General features: G+C 40.4%; 1 protein-coding gene across 5 annotated transcripts in view; it reads left to right on the top strand.

Moving 5' to 3' along the window:
* The window catches only part of Tbc1d19 (TBC1 domain family member 19), a 108,014-nt gene that overhangs the window by 57,000 nt on the left and 31,093 nt on the right, over positions 1 to 19,921 (top strand). For 4 of the 5 annotated variants that reach the window (XM_048414831.3, XM_048414832.3, XM_085691893.2 and 1 more), the window contains 3 exons: positions 2,008 to 2,070; positions 11,819 to 11,903; positions 14,906 to 14,950. In XM_048414831.3, coding sequence (XP_048270788.1) covers positions 2,008 to 2,070; positions 11,819 to 11,903; positions 14,906 to 14,950 — 193 coding nt within the window. The remainder of the gene's footprint in view (positions 1 to 2,007; positions 2,071 to 11,818; positions 11,904 to 14,905; positions 14,951 to 19,921) is intronic. The other variant, XM_048414833.3, reaches the window with a different exon arrangement.

Raw genomic sequence — 19,921 nt, 5'->3', positions numbered from 1 at the left:
AATAGGCCAACCAGTTTATAATTAATGTAAGTCTTTGTGTGTTTCTTTGGGACTAAATGGCTTTGGGTCTGGGTGGGACAGAAACCTCTATCGACACTGATCAACCAGTCAGTACTTGTTGAATCGATTATATAGTGGGTTCAATAGTGTCAGCATCTTTTGGGTGTAGAGGATCTTCAAGGTACAGTGTTATCTACTTAAGTATATACCTGGAGGAGCCTTTGATCAACTCTTAGAGTTTTCTGAGTACTGGCTCAGACTCTGATGCTGTTACCATACCTTTTCACATAAGTAGTAATGCAGCACTTCTTTATTTGGACTGCCAGCTTGCAAAAAAAATGACATGGAGACTTATTAATTATAAAAGCTTGGTCATAGCTTTGGTTTGTTCCTAACTAGTTCCTATAACTTAAATTAGCACATATCTTTAAATCTACATTTTCCCACGAGGCTCGTTTTCTCAACTTCATACTGCTCATCCTGCTTCCTCTGCATCTAATTGATGACTCCACCTTTCTTCTTCCCAGAGTTCTCTCTCTTTCTCCTGCCTAGCTATTAGCCAGCCAACTCTTTATTACACCAGTCACATGAACACATCTTCACACAGTGTACAAATATCCCATAACATAGTAATCTACCCATTTACAGACATGGAGACTCAGCTTTCTGTTGTTACAGTGACAGTATATGAGATACTATTGTTGAAGAAAGAAAGGCTTGCTTTACTGTATACTTCATACTATGGAGTCCTAGTGATTTTTGGTCTGGGAAGTCAGTACCTCAGGGCAAGAGTCAACGTAGAGCAAAGCTATTTGCCTCATGGCAGCTAAGGTACAAAGAAAGGGACAGAAAGTTACCAGGGTCCATATCTCCTTGAGTCACCTCTCAATAACTGTACTTCTCTCACTGGGTACCAGCATTTAAAGTTCCAGCATTTCTCAGAAGTGTATGAAGTAGGGGCTTAAGCCTTTAACGCATAGACTTTTGAGGGTCATTTATCAAAGCAAAGTGGCCTGGATTTGGAGCAGTGCAGCCAAAGTTATGCAGCTAGAAGTAGTGTAAGTGAATTGAACTCATAGTCAGATCTGGTGGAATGTCCGTGACTTTTACCCAGAAGTGCACAATCAATAGCTCAAGTCAACATAAAACCTGTTTAGAGACAGTCTAGGGGGAATGCCAATGTTTTTTCTTTCTTTCTTTCTTTCTTTTTTTTGAGCTATTGTTGGTTTGCCATGGAATAGGTCGCCTATGTAATGATACATTGCATCACATCACAGAGAACTGCAGTTGGGCCATTAGTTTCTGTTAATTTTATCATTGAGCCATCAAACGCATGTTTTGATGGCTTAGGTGTCAGACCCTGTGATGGAGCTAAGTGTGTATCAAGCAAGGCATTGGAGATGAGAGAGCCAAAGGTCTCTTTGGGAGAGTAGAACTCTTTTAAATAGTCTCAGAGCAAGAAGTGCACACAGAAGTATGTAAAGAAAGGACCAAGTATGTAAAGAAAGGACCAACATTTTATCCAGTGGATGACATAGCCCTGAAGAATGAATTCATGGGGCAAGAAAGTTACAGCCTCCCAGGAGCAGGTGGTGATTTTCAAGTGATCAATGACAAACACATAGGGGATGTTTGAGGGACTGGCTAAGTGTGTTAGCTGTGAGTGGTGAGGATGGAGTTTAGTCTAGGGAGAGTGTTACAATTGTAGCTGGATGTGTGATCCTGTTTTTTCTTCTTTTCTAGCTTTAAGACATCTAGGAGGAGATGAACTGAAATAAATCTTAAAGAGTTTTAATGAAACCTTGAGAAATTAGAAAGCAAATAGTGTAGTACATATTTTACTGAGTAAATATGTAATAGGAATAAAATCTTACCAGGAAATTTCTATAACATCACATAAAATATATAATTCACTGTAATATTATTTCCAAATGGTGCATTTATTCTTTAGAGTTAGAGGCAGATTCATTTGAGTAATTTTCAGTGCTTTGTAACTTTTAATTTCAGGATGTGAAACTGACAGCAAGCAATGATGATTACTATTTTGTATTTGAAGATTATTTATATCAGGTAAGTTTTTAAGTTATCCAGATATTTGTTTTAGATTCTCCAAGTTATAATACTTTAAAGATATTCTATAGTTAAATAAATCTTCCAAATTCCAAAGTGAGTTTCTGAGCTGCCCCTTTTGGTTTTATATGCTGCAGCCAGGATGTGCTAGCAAGTCAGTTTTCTATAGTTTTTGTTGGCACAAATTCGAAAACTGGATGTCAACTTAAGTTGACATTACTTAATTAATACTTAAGTAATCCCAAGATGTTTAAAGAATGCATTTTACATGTTACTTTCTATTGGATATATTAATAAATAGTTAAATGTTCTAAAACCAGTGTGAAGAATCATGATTATTCTGATCATTTTGACAGACACAAACTTCAAAGCATCCATTAGAAATATTTCATAGAACAGAGTAAATGAGAGAGGGTTGTTCAGGGTGTATAGACTCAAGATACATTGCACATATGTATAAAATTGTCGAAGAATAAATAACTTCTTAAAATTAAGCATGTCAAAAAACTAAAGAATCCATTCTTAAGTAAAGAAAGCTTGGATGACTTATTAATCAAGTAGATAAGGTCAATAAAGAGATGAAAATAAAGCATAAATTCTAGAGTTGAAAAATAAAATAACTGAAATGAAAAATTGTCTGAGTGGCTCAACAGTATATTTGAAATTTCAGTAAGTAATCAGTGAATTTGGAGGATAGATCAGTAGATAAGTGAACAGAACTTGCTTTTCTTATCCAAAAGTTGAGTATTTTTTTTAGATTTTAATATTACTCTCTGGCTGAGGTTTCTCCAGGATCATCGAATTCTAAATTTCCTTCTGCTGTGGTTTAGTTCCTAATATAATGGATCCTTTCTGGACTGATTCCTAAGGAAAATATAGTAATTAATGTTATACAAGTAAAGATGCATTTTGAACCAAAAAAAAAACCCTGAAACATCTAAATTTCTCTGCTTATTAAAATGTTTGGTCCTTTTTATCCTGTTTTAATCACAAATACAAAACTATTATAACAGGACCAAGGGGCTCCCTGAATAAAGTACCTGGCATGCAAGCTTGGGGACTAGAGTTCTCATCCCCAGGACCCATGTACATCTCGGTGGGCATGTAGTCTGCCAGTCATTGCAGTTTTCAGAAGGCACAAACGAAGTAAATTGGCTAGCTAGACTAGCCTGTATTCTAGCTTTGTGTTCAAGTGAGAGACCCCGCCTCAATGACTCAGGTAAACAGCAATTAAAGATTAATCTTCGATCTTCATTCACATGTGTACATGCACACACATCCAAACACATACATGTACACACACACATGCATCTATACACATGAATATATATATACACCATACTACATTAAAAGTGTAATAACACCAAGCTTATGGACATATTCATTACCATGTATCAACCAATAGCCAACAATGTCATGATTTATAGTCTCTGACTGTTGTATTACAATGTGTGGTTACAGAGAGTATAAATTTGACAAGTTTATCACGTTTGGTGAATGAGGAGAGGCCATCAGTGTTAAGTTCCAGCTGTAAAGTCTTTTGGTGGTGGTAACAAGTTTGCTGGGTGACAAATTTACCTGCTGACAGAGTCAGTGAGCAAGGGTAACAACTTTTCCAGTTAATACCAGAATGACCCATAAGAGCATATCCATTCCACCACCACATAAGTGACTTATATGTAAGAAACTTGAAAGTAAACAAGTCAGATAGCAGCAGCATTTTCAAACAGTGGATGTGTTTGCCGAGGAAAACCAGGACAATCTTCAGGGAATCCTTACGATCACCACACTGTGTAAACTACAGTTCCCCTAATGGCCCACAGTCTGGGTGCTGAGACAGGGCATGGATGTAGAGGAGGTTCGGAACTGTTGGCCAGGGCTTGTGTGACGTTCCCACAGTGCATACAGGGAATATTCTCAACATGACCTTGAGCGCCTACTCATTTTTATCAACATTTTAGTTCAAATTCCATTCTTTTTAGGTTTTACATAATTTTTTTCAACTGCATCTTATGACTGCTGTTGCTGCTGTACTCTAGAAGTAATACTAAACAAGAGTTGTTATTAACTGTATGTGGGGCATAGCCTATCTCACAAATTTCTGATAACTTTGTCATAACTGAATCCATTGACTATCGATTCCCTCCTGTGTGCTCTGCTAACTCTGGCAATGGCCGCCCTGATCCCCACTGATGTGCGTTTGGCCCTTTAAAAGTCTCACATCTGTAGGATCTGCCATCTTTGTCTGTCTGTGACAGGCTTGCCTCATACAGCAGGGCCATCTGGGTTCATCCAAGTCTCATGTGACAAGATGTCATTCTTTGTAAAGACTAAATTTTAGTTTATTGTGTATATTCTTTATTCATTTTTCTAAATAAGCTTCGATATAGATCTTTATCCTCATTGCATAATGAGAGGATGCTTACAACACAGACGTTTCTCTTTTGAGAAATTACTCAATTAAGTTTATTTTCTATATTCGGGTATTAATAAATACTTTTTTCACTGGGCGATGGTGGCGCACACCTTTAATCCCAGAACTCAGGAGGGAGAAGGAAGTGGATCTCTGTGAGTTTGAGGCCAGCCTGGTCTACAGAGAGAGTTTCAGGACAACCAGGGCTGCACAGAAAAGCCCTGTCTCAAAAGAATACTTTCTCATGATGATATTTTAAAGTTATTTTATGAATAGTTCAATTACTTAAAACTTTATAAATAATATAATGTACTTACAGATGATATTATTTTGTACATAAAAGACACTAAAAACTCTACCAGGAAACTTGTACAGCTGATAACACCTTCAGCACAGTAATAGGATACAAAATTAACACACAAAAATCAGTAGCTTTTTTACATACATATGACAAAAAGAAATCAGGGAAATGTACCTTTCACAGTATTCTAAAATGACAAGAACAAAATCCTTGGGACAATACCAGCCAAGCACATGGAAGACTTGTATAGTAAAAACTTTAAGATACTCTAGAAAGAAAGTGAAGAAAACACCAGAAGATGGAAAAAACTCCCATGTTCATTGATTTGTAAGATTAATATTGTGAAAACAGCACAAATAATACCAAAAGCAATCTACAGATTCAGTACAATCCCCATCAAAATTCCAACACAGTTTAAAGAAACTGAATAATCTTTAGCTTCATATGGAAACTCACACACACACGGAAAAAAGAAAAAAGAAAAAAACAGGATGGCAAGAAGAATCCTGAATAATAAAAAGAACTGGCATAAAAACAGACACATTGACCAATGAAATGGAATTGAAGACACGGATACAAATCCATACACCTATGGACTTCTGAGTTTTGACACTGGAGAAAATACAGCATCTTCAACAAATGGACATATCAGACTGGATGGTTGCATGTAGAAGAAAGAAAATAGATCCATACTTAGCATCCTGCACAAAATTCAACTCCAAATTGATAAAATACTTCAGCCTAAGACCAGATGCCCTGAATCTGGTAGAAGAGAAAGAAGAGAATGGGCTTGAACTCACTGACACAGAAAGGACATTCTAACCCCCATCACTTTTCCCTCTCAACCTCATGTGCTCTATTTTAGAAAACAAAACAAAACAAAAAAAAAACGCCACCAACAAAACATTGAGTCCAGTTGTGCAGCCTGTACGTGCATTGGTGGGGACCATGTCCTGTAGAGTGGAGAGCCTGTTGGGTCACATTCCTGAAGAAAACTGCCATTCCCTCTCTGTCAGTCATCAGGTGCCAATAGTTCCTCAGCTGGGCCTTCATGCACCCCTCGCCTATCCACACAGGGATTTTTGTCTCGCTTGGTCTTATGCAGGCCCTGCACACATTAGTCGCAGCACTGAGGTTATGTGCACAGCTGATCATGCCTCTTCAATTTCCTTTTTTTCTTGGCCTCCAGGCTACGTGGTCATGAGCTTACCTGTGTTTTGCCTCCTGGCATTCTCATCGAGCTTGACTGATTTTTAATTGCTTTCTCCTCTCTAGTGTCTTATTCTGGAATCCCCAAACCATACTTCCCAAGTACTATCTTTCCTCCTTTTTTCTTTCTTTCCTTCTTTTGGACTCTGTACAGCACATACAGTAGTCAGTGTGACGTCATAGGTTCCAAAGTCTATTCATTTTAGTACTTTCTTTTTTTCTGCTTCACAAACCCATTATTTTCCATTGCTTTATCTTCAGCTTTGGTGGATGTATTCCACCTGTTCCAATCTGCCTTTGATCCTTCCAGTGAATTTTTGCTTCAGTCATTGTTTCTGTTTTGTGTTGTTGTTTTTCTGAGTCCATTGTCTCTCAATTGGGGTTTCCATTTTATTCAGATGTCATTGTTTATTTTTTCCACGTATTTCTTTATGTGAGCATCTTTGAGATCATTGTCTTAACCCCCAAACATTTAAATTTTCCATCAGATCTTTGTAGGGACAATTTCATTTGACTTTTTCATTTGAATGGCCCATACTTTCTCATTTCTTTGTATTTGTTCTTTATGATTTTTGTTGAAAACTGGATATTTGAGTATAATAATGTATCTCTAAAAATCATACTGTCTTCACCTCTTAGCCCATATTTTTAAGTATCGTTTGGAGTTTTTGTTGCTTTGATTTTTGTAAGATCTTTCCAAAGTCAGCATGAGATACAACATTAAAGTCTCTCCAGAGCTTTTCTGAGCCTACATTTTACCTGGGCATGGAGGATTACCTTCTCAGTTTTTCCGTAGTCAGGGGCATTTGTTATAATGTCCTGTCTCCCAACAGGAGGAAAAGAGAATGGAGCAGGGATGGGAGCAGTCGGCTCTTTAAATCCAGAGCCTTGACTTCAGCTAGAAAGCAGTGGAGGTGTGTGTAACAGCGGGCCCTTCTCCACCTCCGCCTCTGCACCACTCCAGGCATGCGCAGTAGCCATCAGTCAGGGAGTAGGTGTCCAGAGTGCTGTGCAGTTCTACAGTGCAGCAAGGAAGGGGCTGTAGCTCCCACCGTGACATGGAATTCCGAGTCTTATTTCTCTCTGTAAGGAAACAGCAGGCATGCTGGAATTTGTTAGGACGTAGACTGTAAGGAAGTAGCAATCATAACTAGAAAATTTAAATTTGGGTACTTACGAAGAAAGTAAAAATCACATTTGTATTATGTGGCGTTATGCTTGGTAGTTATTTGCTTTGTTTGCAAGAGTATTAAGAACATACACATACACGACTGCATCTCAAGAGTGGGGAGGGGGTAAATGCTGCTGTGTTATGAGCTGGCATTGACCATGTTAGCCACAATTTGCCACTAGAGGTCCCCCTGAAAACTTCAAGGTGTCCACAGACTCCGTGCTTCCCGAATAGCTATATGAGACATCACTGCCTGCACGGTAGTTGTCTGGATGGGAAGACAGCGTCATGGCTTCCTGCTACTCTATTATTAGAGTCCTCTTGATAGCTAATTCTTAGAACCACATAAAACGTTCCATTGTTTGGGTTTGAGTTTTGAAATTGGGTCTTGCTATGTAGCCCATGCTGTCCTGAAACTACTGATCCTCCTGCCTCAGCCGAATCTCAAGTGCTGGGACTGCAGGGATGCCTGGCTCTCCAGGGTAACCTTATTCCCTTTCTCAGATGAAATACAGACGATCCCAAGCTCATACAACTACAAGGCCCCCAAGCCTGTTCCATGTCTAAAACCCTTAATTTATGAAAAATTTAAGGCAGGGAAGAGTACTTTTCAAGCCATTCTTGAAATTTTATCATTTCTTCATTAGTTTAGAGAAAATGCAAATGGGAAGATTTTAGCACTTACATGTTAACCATGTTGTCCAGATGGCACCCATCATTTCTTTTGTGGTTTTCATTACACAAATGACTTTTTTCTTAGAAACGTTGAAAAGAAATATACTTTGACATATTAAGAAAGCTTTCAGCCCCGGTAAACTCTTTGCAGACATTCTTGGTCTAACTCTGTGGTATAAACCTGCAGGTCGTATGAGCGCCTGTTTCTTACAATTCTTCTAAATAACGGAGAGCCCTGCTGTGAGTAAGCTCACCTGCTACATTTAAGTTTTCTTAATTTATAAGTGGCCACTGCTTCTGAGTGTGCATCCCAGCAGGTTACGATGAACCTGGCATCTCTTTACCAATTAAGAAATGAGAATTAAACCGATTGAGACCAGAGCAGGAGTTGACAGCCCTGCTCATATGGCAGGGTTGCGCCCCGGGATGTACTGTCTATGCACTACCCCTGGCATTCTCACTTTACAGTCCCTGTGTTCCCCTGGAGCATCTCAGATGTCCTGCCTTTTCGGGGCCACAGGCAGCAGCGCCTCTATGGGATATATTTAAGCACAGTGCTTCTTCTAAAGTTACTGTGCTACCCCAGCCTGCTAAACTAAGGGAATGTTGATAGAAACATTTTCTTAGGATTTTCCTTGGTTTATTTTTGAGTATTTTTGCCTTTATTTGGTGTTATCTATTGTATTAGTTTATTATTTGTACTAGCTTACTGCTGTGGCAGTAATGAATCATTACAATTCAGTGGTTTAAAGTAAATAAATCCTCTTGAGGTTCTGAGATAGAAATCTGAGTGGTTTGACTTGCTTATACTCGCAGTATCCACAGGGTTGCGTTATTTCTGGGAGTTCTGAAGGAGAATCTATTTCTTTGTCTTTTCTGGCTTCTAGAATGATGTCATGCTTTGGCTTACAACTGGTTCCACCATTCTCAGAGGCAGCAGTAGACAGCATTGTAAAGTCCCTCTCACTGCCCTGCTGCCTCTGTCTCCTTGATAAAGAGCGCTATGATTATGTTGAGTCCAGTTATACAATCCTGGGTAATCTTGCCATTCATAGATTGTCAATATAATGACATCTATAAGATCAATTTTTAAAAAATAAATTTTGAGATTATAATTACATCATTTCTGCCTTCTGTTTCCTCCCTCTATGCCCTCCCCACAACTTGCTCTTTTTCAAATTCATGGCCTTTTTCTCTACAGTTGTTTAACTTTCAAATATGCTTATATATTCTGAACTGCATAAATACAACCCACTCAGTGCATATAATGTTACTTGTATTTGTGTGTTTCAGAGGTGACCATCTGTCAATAGATAGCCAGTCCGCGTGCTTCTCCCTAGGGAGGACTGCTTCTCCAGCTCTTAGCATCCCTTGTTTGTCTGGAGTTCTTTGTCTAGGGTTGAGGTCTCATGGGTTTTCCCCCTTCCACATTTGCATGTCTCTTGGTCTCTTCCTTGGTCAGGTCATGTTTAGGCAGCCATGTTGCTAAGATTCCATGGATGTAGCTTTGGATATTTCTAGGAGACACCATCTCACAGCAAACTTTCAGCTCTTTGCTAACCTTCTGACCCTTCTTCAAAATGCTCCCTGAGCCTTAGGTATAGGAGTTGTCCAAGAGACTCCCCAAAGCATTATAGGCTATTGCTATTGCCCTTGGTTGCCCCCAGAATTGGAAGCTAAGTCTTTATTACTAAAGACACCATGCACGTAAGATACAAGGCATAGAGGCCCCTGAGCAGGAACTGACCTGAATGCCTCCTCCCTAAGGACCATCCCAAGGTGGCTGGCTAGGTTTCCAATACCAGGCTTGATTTCCCTCTTGGTGAGCCAGCCTTAAGTCCAATTAGGCTACTAGGATATACAAACAAGTATTGCCACCTTACTTAGGGTTATTGTGAAACAGTTAGAGACCATTACAACTGATCAATTATGGACCCCAGTCCTCACTGACACAAATAGAACATAATTCCTGTGAATAAGGCTCGGGTATCATTGTGAAAGAGGGGTCAGAAAGATTGAAAAGACAGAGGAACAGAGAGTTTGCTATGAGATTGTGTCTCCTGGAAACCTGCCTGAGAGACTCCACCCATGAAGTCTCATCAGTATGGCTGACTAAATGTGATGTTAAGTGTTTTCATTGTTAATATTTACAACCCAATATCCATTTTATACCATTTGTATCCTAGAAAGGAAACATATTTCTTAGCATAACAGTGAGCATATAATACCATAATACCAGCATTCCTGTCTTAATGTAATTTAGTGTTACTTACTATTGAGTGTAGTATTACTATTGAGTGCTAGGCATATGCCCACTGACACAAAGACAACTGTCCCCAACACCTGACACCAATGTTCCACCTTCGCAGCTCCAGAGCCCCCCTCCCCGCATTCCAGCTGTTCCCTTTCCTTTCCAGGGTACTCTTCCCCAGTCAGCCACACACTAAGGTTCTCAACCCTTTTCAAGTGTTTGACCAAAGGGCACCTTCACAAAAACCACTCTTTTATGGACTTACAAGCCTTTCTCTGGGCCTCCTTTACCTTGTTCCTACGGAACTTGCCATGTAGTGTGCTATCTGATTTACTGTCGCACCACACTTGCTGCTTGTTACCTCCCTTCACTGTAACTGAGAGCAATGTTCGTCTGCATGGCTTTCTTTTGGTGGACCCCCTACTTCATCCTGGCATTGGGCTTGGTGGATAGTAAGAGCAAAAGAAGACAGTCAGCTGACTTAGAAATCTGCGGAAGTTCTCAAAAGTGGAGTTTGAAGTGATAGACATAATTGAAAGGGACAGAAGGTTGAAGAGGTGAAGGTCAGAATTATAGAAGTCCTCTAAACGTAAATATAGAAAAGTGGGGATCGTTCAAAAATACAATGCTTGAGTGTTTCCAGAAGTGGAGATACACAGTCTTAAGTTGAAGAAACATGGTAGCTGAGCCATATATGTAATCAGATCCCAAATTAAATATATCAAGAACAGAGATGAGCTAATATAGACAGTTTAGCAATAACTATAGATAACATTTAAATAATGTGACCTTGGTACTATTCTAAACACTTCCTGCATATCAATTAATCCCCACAATACACTTAGACCTTAGCATTGTTATTATATGCATTTTACATATACTTATAAGGACACAAATACTTAGAAGTCCAGTCACTTACTTACCCTTGCCATCCAGTTAATAAACTGCAAAATTAAGTCTAGATGGATAACCAACCTGGCACAAAAGGTCCAAACTCCTTCCTCATTCTGTGCCCTTTTTTCTTATGCAGTCCTCTCTGTGATGACTTGGGACCCCAGGTCTTCTAAATGCTTTCATCTTCCTGAGGATTGGGCCCTGGCCCCAAGTTTCAGGCTGGTGTCAACACTCCAGCTGACGCTATTCTATTGGCTTGGTCCTGATTGCACCATCTCTGTTTTATTTCTTGATAGAGTTGCTGTGTGCCCCTGCTGACCGGGACAGCCAGCTTCTACCTGTATTGGGAAAACCTTTGCTTTTCCGCTGCCATCCTTTCCGGGGATGGAGGCTCTCCCCTCATTTTTGGCATGTCCAACTGTTGCATTCCTATTAAGTCTGGTTCCCATTCCCTGTACCCCTCGGTGCTTGTGTGTGATCACCCACAGGTGCCCCATGTGGTTCTCATCTGTTAAGTTTCTCAAGGTGATTTTAGTCTCCAGATAAAACACAGGAAAATCATCACATAGTTAGCAACTTGCGTTTTTTGGTGTTTAAAGTCTGGGGACAAATAGGGGAAAATCCTTACGAGAATTGGCTGCCTTCATGATGAGTCCCTTTATGAGCATTTAATGTAAGTGTACCAATAGAGGGCGCTCTTCCATTGCAAAGAGCAACCTCAAACTTAAGCCATCCCACTCCAGGGCCTCCTCTGTATGAAGTTATAATTAATTTAATTGTTACCAATTGTTTTATAGCAGTGCTCATTGTTTATTTTTCCAATGTTATATCCAGGTATTACTTTGTTTTTCACGGGATACGTCTGTACTGGGTCACTTTGCATACAACAGCGCTTCACCACCGAAATCATACATCAGAGGTAATGTTTTAATAATACTAAAGAGAAATTACTACAGACTTACATAATCATTCCAAGGATGTTTGAGTGGTTTATAACTTATATTGGTATTTCCAGTTTTTAAACTGAAAATTACTTCTATTTCTTTGCAATAGTACTGACTGTCTTTTCAACGTCAGCACCCAGCACAAATCCCAGATCTTCCTCCAAGGGAGACAGAGATAGCATCGCAGCTGCCTTCTTAGTCCTTACCGTCTCCTGCCTCCTCTGTCCTGTTTGCGCCAAATCTGTCGGATTTTCTTCTCTTTCCTAATTATGAACTCATCGCTGAGATTTGCCTTTTCAATTTTTCTTAACTTTCTTTTTGTGAATTAATCTTTGAATTTGTCTAGTTCTGCTACTCTTAAAATTATGGCATAAAGTACGTGCTATTCCCCTTTAATGCGTATTCTAGTGCTCTAACGCGAGCTGCCTCATCGTGTCCATGCCGCCGACTCAGGTCCTGTCACCGCCTAGAGACTGAACTAACTTGAGCCCTTCTCTCCTTTTCCCTCATCACCCAGCACTAAAATCTCACTGCCCCATTGTCTGTTTATGTGTGACCTTTCTGCTGGTTCCATGAAGAAAGAACCCGTTTCCCCAGGGTTTTATCACTGCCTGGTTGCTCCAACTTTTGCCCTAGGTAGGATAAACTCCATCATTTGTGTTGGAGTCAGTGTTCCCCAACTTGGGGCTGACATGAATACATAAAAACTTTCTTTTCTTTTTATCTTAGGAGATTGTTGGGGTAGGGAAATGGCTCAGTTGATAAGTTGCCTGTGGTGCAAACACGAGGCTCTGAGTCTGTTTCCCAGTAAGGCCAGGCAGAGCAGTGTGCCAAAACACTAGCCCTGGGGTGCAGAGACAAGTGGATCCCACTCATTGCTCAGCTAGTCTAGCTGAAGCTTCAGAAAATAAGTTGAAGGTGATTGGAAGGTAATTGACTGTGATCTCTGGCCTCTACTTGCTAACACACACACACACACACACACAGAGAGAGAGAGAGAGAGAGAGAGAGAGAGAGAGAGAGAGAGAGACCTACATCCCATCCTGCACACAGAGTGATGATAAAATTGAATTACCTAGTGAACTAAAATGAGCTATAATTTTAAGGACCCCCCCGCCCCCGCCATCTTAACCTCATCTTCTTTCCTTCCCTGATTATCTCACACTCTCTATATTCATCCTCGCCCTTCCAGAGCCCTGGTGCCTGAGAAACTTCACATTCCTGGCCCGCAAATTATAGGTCCTGGCTGACCCGGCCTGTCTCATGCCTGCCAGCCTATCATCAGTTTCCTCCCCCAAGCACTGAAACCCCCAAGTCCATTTAAAAGAAGTCAGCAGTCCTATTCTGTTATTTGTGGTTTGGCCTGGGTTGTTGGCCATGGGGGTGAGGCATGTACCCTATATTTGCCGTGTTTGTCTCCATGTCTACTGCTGTGATCAACTGTGTGTCCGGGTCTCATTATTCCATTTCTGCTCACAAAGATCAGTTTTGTGTGTCCCCACCTTAACCTAAGATGGCCATACTTTTTTACTGTTCTCCCTGCTTTATACCCAATTAAAAAAAAACAAAACACTTAATAAATTTTAATTCAAATCCCAATGCAAAAATCAATGTCTTTTTAATAAATGCAGAGTTGTTCCGAAAACTGTCAAGAATAAAGCCCCTGTCTTCGTTAGGGTTAGTACTGCTGCAAGGAGACACATGGCAAAGGCAGGTTGGGAGGAAAGTGTTTATTTGGCTTATGCGTCCATGTTACAGTTCATCATCAAAGGAAGTGAGGACAGAAATTCAAACAGCGCAGGAACCTGGAGACAGGAGGTGATGCAGAGGGAGGCCACTGAGGAGTGCTCCTTATTGGCTTGCTTTTCAGGGCTTGCTCAGTCTGCTTTTGTATGGAACCCAGGACCACCAGGCCCAGGGATGGCTCCACCCACAATGGACTGGGCCTTCCTCAGTCAGCCACTAATTTTTAAACAATAAAATGTCTTACAGGCTTATCTGTTTACAGTCTGTCTTATACAGTCTGTCTTATGGAGGCGTTTTCCCAATTGAGGTTTGATCCTTTCAGATAGCTTGGTTTGTGTCAAGTTGACATGAAACTAGTCATCACCGCACCTCACGTTACTCAGTGGAAGATGGGAACGTGAGCAGCTCTTGAGCATTACAGAGAACGTACTTTCCCAGAGCAGTTCTGTTTTCAGCTGTCTGTCCTTCTCTCTGACCACACAAACTGTGTTGGGAGTCAGGATACGTGACTGTTACATAGTTGAAGATAATTTAGTTTTGGTCAGGCATGGTGGTGCATACCTTTAATCCCAGCACTCAGGAGACAGAGGCAAGCAGATCTCTGTGTTTGAGGTCAGCCTAGTCTACAAAGCAAGTTCCAGGACAGCCAAAGATACAAAAAGAAACCCTGTCTTGGAAAAAAAAAAAGATATTTAGTTTTTAACTCTTCAGCACATTTTCTAAAAATACAAGCTAATGGGATATGGCAAGCCTTCAGACTTGCTTTACTGAGCAGTGTTTTTAAGTTTAGAAAAACAATTGTATGCTGATAAATTATTTTCAAGTGCTTAAGGAAATTGAAAGCAATGTTTAAGCAATATTATTGATTTTAATTCCTAAAAGACTTTGTTGGTGTCAGACAAAGCTGACACCAATGGCTGACAGATTTTCAACTAGTTCCATATCAAGAAAAAAAAATAAAGTTAGACTGTGGTTATTCTTAAAATTCCATTCATTATCCATTCATTATTAGGACATTCACAGAATGTTGGTTTTGTAAAAACTTTAACTAGGTAGTGGTGGCGCATGCCTTTAATCCCCAGCACTTGTGAGGCAGAGACAGAGTTCTCTTTGAGTTCAAGGTCTATAATGCAAGTTCGAGGATACCAGGTCTACACAGAGAACTCTGTCTCAGAAAAACAAAAACAAAACCAGCAAACTCTGTTTTACCATCTGTGACTTTCTCTTACAGGAAAGCTAGGATTGGAAGAATACGCTGTCTTTTATCCACCAAATGGTAAGTGATGCTGCTGCTTCCTCTGGAAGGAAATGGGGCAATGACAGCTTTTGTTCTGGGCTTGAAACTTTCTCAGTCTGTCCTTAAAATGGAACACAAAGTATCATCTAAAATATTCCTTCCTTCTGTAAAAGGTATATTTTAGTGACTTTGTCCATGTTTGTGTAGTTTAACGCCAAACTGTGCATGTCCTCTCCAGCTCTTCTTGGAGACAACAGGAGATTTGTGAGAAGCCGAAGTCTGAGGCATGTGGTTTTCCTAATGAGCTCAACCAGGGCTCTCACTGTGTGTTATCACAGGGCTGCAGTTAGAAAGCAGACCGCCCTGTCTTCATAAGCAGCCAGTGAGGTATTTATGAAATACAAAGATTGTGAAGAAAACCGTTGAACTTGCTGAGACATGATTGTACAGGACCCAGTATTCACTATTTAGACATTCAGTATACAGGTCTTTTAGAAAGCACAGAGATGTGGTGGAGAGCTGTGCTTATCCTGCTGGTATTAAACCACACCCTGAAGAACTTTTGCTTTAGAGGAATTAAGAGCTTGGGCATTGTGACCCAGTGGATCTGCATTCAAACCTGAGCTCTGCCAACTCACCCTCTGACCTGGGTTAAGTTCCGTGACTTCCCTGTCGTGAGTCCCATCAGCTTGGCATATGGATAACCATCCCTTGAGGCGTGCTATGAAAGCAGGAGCGCAGGGCCTAACGTAGTGGGTGCAGAAGGTGCAGCCATCGCGGCTGTGTTTAGCAGTGTCGAGCGCTATATGAAAACCAAATGTGGCTCTCCGGCCTGTTTCATCTTGTACCGTTGAGCTCTGTGACCTGGTTCCTCACAGCCTTGTTTCTTTGCTCTTCTCTTTTGTCTTCACACATTTCTCTGGCTTTCCACCTGCTTTTGTGGATCTGCTTGTTAATTACTAAAACTTCTCTCTCTAGTTCTGCCCTCTTCTGTGGCTATCCCAAACTTAGTACAACCCAACTTAGTATATTATTTTCCTGTGCCCCTCAGGATAAAAACAAAACAAAACAAAACAAAACAAAATTGAAATAACAAGCAACCAACCTATACCTTTCTCAGTCAACTGTCATTTTCATCTGCCCAGTTACGCAAGGCCTGAAACCTGGAAGTCATCCCATCTATGTCTCCAGAGCCTTTCGCTTTCACCTGGGGCTATCTCTTCCCCACTCTCCCCGCTGCCTTGCCCCATCTGACCCTGCTGTCTCCTGGAACTGTAATGGCCATCTCTACTGCTGTCTCTTCCTCACCTTTTCTAGTTTTTGGGTTTTGCCTCTGCCATCTCAGTTACACCTCCAAAATGAAAGTCTGAGGATTGCCACTTTTTATAGTTTCTTAAAGTTGCTGAAAAGTTTAACACCCAGGTTTCTCAGTATGACTTAGATCATGGGAGTCTGACCCCTGTACATTTGACTCCCTGGCTCCATATAGCACCATTTCCCATAGCACATTTAACACTCACCACCGATATCCAGCTGCTTGTTCTCTCACAGCGCATGCTCCGCCACGAGCTCTGTGCTGCTCCTATCTCAGGCCAGCGCCAGTTCCCGCTGAGGACAGACCGTCCGCAGGGGCTCAGTTCAGACATGATCCTCTTTGGATGCATTGATAAATCCCTTGTAGGGCCCAAGAGAGTGTTAAGGGCCCTTCTCTTGGCTTACGTGTACCAGGGCGGAGAACTTTGGCATCTCTTAACTTCACCTCCCTCTCAGTGGTGCAGACTTCTGACGGCCCAGGATCATATTCTTGTTTCATCATTGCCCTCCTAGTATCTGGCAGTTGTATTGTTGCAGTTCGTTTACTTGAACTAAATTAGATGTGTTTTAATTTTAATATCTCTATGTAGACATAATTTTTTTATCCTTCATCCCAGGGACTTAATTTTTCAATAACTTTTTATATTTAAGAAATAGAAAATCATAAAAAGATAAAAAGTCTCTAAGTAGCTGAAAAAAGTGTTCATAGACTCAAGGTAACAGGAGGCATTGTTTAGAAGATTAAACACATGCCTGACACATGTCAGAACTAAAGTGTAAAGACCTCAGACTATAAAACTTTATACAGGAGCAGTCCAGGAAATCATCCTGGGACTGATTCATATAAAAGCCAGGAACTCTCTGATCTTTACAAGGTTGTAATATATTGTAATTTCATGTCTTTCGTGTACGTGTGTGGTACTGGGTGCTAACCTTGTGTCACGTATTCTAGGCACATGTTCTACCACTGGCATTATCTCTAGCCCTACGATAAGATCTTTAAAAATCATTTTGAGACATATGTACATACAGTCACAACTATAACCTAGGAGCAATGTGGCTGCATCAGCTAATATCTTCTGAACCATACTAAGCAAGCCAGAGTTATGTTAACTATATTGTATGTATTATCTCATGAAATCCTTATAATAACCCTGTAATACAGGTATTACTGTTATTCAGTTTACAGAAAAAGAAACTGAGGCACAAAAGGCTAACCTATCCAGCTAGTGAGTGACAGAGCCAGGCTTTGAACCCAAGATATCTGGCTTCAGAAACAATAATTTTATCACTTGCTCCTAAGCCCCAGAACCTGTAACTGAAGTTATTATAGTTCTTATATTATATTATAGTTTGCAAAGAGAAGAAGGTGACTACAGTATTGATAAAGTGAAAAGTCCCATGTAGGAGCTCTACAGACATTCCTACACACACTAAAAGTACATAGCTGAAATCAAGCTGAGATAAACTCATAGCTGTTCATAAATTTAATTCTACAGAATCACTTCTTTTGAGGTGGTTTTAGGACTTACAGAGCCAAGGACACCTTTCTAGAGACCAAGTCCACTTAGTGCACAGAGTCCTTTCTCTGCAGCTAGGTAATACTACACAATGCTTCTCATTCTCCGCCCTCTGCCAGAATAATACACTTTGAAAACCGAGGGACATCTATAGCCCTACCACAGCCAGAACTGGCCTGACTCTCCTGGGCAGAGAAAGACTTTCACCTGCAGCACTCTGGAGTACTGACCCTGATCAGCAGTCGCTCCCGTGGACAGAACTTTTCTCACCGCCACCCACATGGTCCCTCCACCCATCTGTGGCTGCCATTCCTGGAATAGACGTAAAAGCCAAGGTGGCATGAGACATTACCTCACTGAAGAATCGTCAGTGTGCAGATCCTCTCTAATAATTAAATTCTTCTTAAACAAGAATTCTGAACTGAGGGAGACATCTCAGATGTGTCTTAAAAGTTTTTCACAGTTTTTTTTTTTATTATTATTCAACATGTATAGATTGCCTCTGTTTGTTTGCTGATTGCTCATTTCCTGCTCTGTCTCAATGCTGAGTGACCCACACTGTGCAAATAATGGACCTGCTGCCAAGGACCTTTCATGCTAGTAAAGTAGATAGGCAAGAAAGAAAGCAAGAAAACATTTGAGAGTGATGAACTGAACAGTAAAGGTATCAGAAAGGGTGGGGAGTGGGGGAAGCCTGGCTGTGTAGATAAGGCAGATGAAAAGACACCTCTAGGAAGCAGAAAAAAATAGAGTCCAAGTGGGCAGGGTGAGCTATGCAAAGCAGTGGGAAAAGCACATTTCAGAGGGAGAGCATAGCATGTTTAAGGCCAAGAGTAGGACCAAGACAGATGGTCTGAAGGACACCACGATGGGTAGGGTGGCTTCTAATGAGTTGATACAGGGTAAGTAGGAGAGGCAAACCAGGGCCATCCAGGGTGGGATCTGACTGATGTAAATCCATTAGGATTACTCAATGACAGTTTGTATTAATTTCTTTTTATTTATTTAATTTCTTCCCCTTGTGGATAAACTGTGCTTCATTTTTTTATTGATTTTTTATTGAGCTCTACATTTTTCTCTGCTCCCCTCCCTGCCTCTCCCCTCCCCTTCAACCCTCTCCCAAGGTCCCCATGCTTCCAATTTACTCAGGAGAACTTGTCTTTTTCTACTTCCCATGTAGATTAGATCCATGTATGTCTCTCTTAGGGTTCTCATTTGTTGTCTAGGTTCTCTGGGATTGTGATATGTGGGCTGGTTTTCTTTGCTTTATGTTTAAAAACTTCTAAAGTAATGATTAAACTTCCATTTCAACTTTCAAAAATAAATAAATAAATAAAGACTTCTAAGCCATCTCTCCAGCCCTTTGTACTTCATTTTTTAAATACCTAGTAGATATTTTTCCCCATTGCTGAAAATTGACTGTCTTCCCTATTAAAATATGATAATTCCAAATATAATAAAAGCAATATACAGCAAACCAACAGCTAATATCAAATTAAATGGAGAAAAACTCAAAGCCATTCCACTAGAATCAGGAACAAGACAAGGCTGTCCACTCTCACCATCTCTCTTCAACATAGTGCTTGAAGTTCTAGCAATTGCAATAATGATAATTCTGGGATTCAAACTGCCTCCTCTCCAGAATTCACTGCTGTTGCTTGTACTTTAAAATTATTTGTTTAGTGGTTTATGTAAACTCTTTCTTAAATTATTATATTTTTATATTTGTACCTACTGAAATCTCTGTTCTTTTAGCTTAATAGTGAGCTAGTGATTTGATAAGAATTTCCTTAAATGTTTAGAACTAATTTTTTAATTAAAACATCTCCCAGTGTTTGCAAATTGCCTTGGAGTGGGTCACACCAAATGTTATCTAGGTAATTTACAACTCTATGTGAGTCTTCACTTCTTTTCTAGAGGCTAAAAGTCAGCAGTGAAAGCTGGGTTCTCTGTCCGTCCTCAGTCGCTCTGTATTCTATACATAGGAGATTTCAAAGTCCTTATTTCCTTATATAGTTCCTTTCTGAGCCTCTTCTTTTTCATGCTTTTCAGTCTGTCTATTATTTGCCCCATCTGTTATTCCTTCTTCCTTGGGGCCATAGTTAGTGTATTTATTTGCCTTTAAATTCTCTTGACAAATGCTGCTTGACAGGCCATTTCAGTCCTAAGAAATCCC

The sequence above is a fragment of the Myodes glareolus genome, chromosome 8 (genome assembly GCF_982192425.1).
Source record: "Myodes glareolus chromosome 8, mMyoGla1.1, whole genome shotgun sequence".
Taxonomy (NCBI): domain Eukaryota; kingdom Metazoa; phylum Chordata; class Mammalia; order Rodentia; family Cricetidae; genus Myodes; species Myodes glareolus.
Note: the sequence above shows the minus strand (reverse complement) of the source record. Positions and strands in the feature narration are given on the sequence as shown.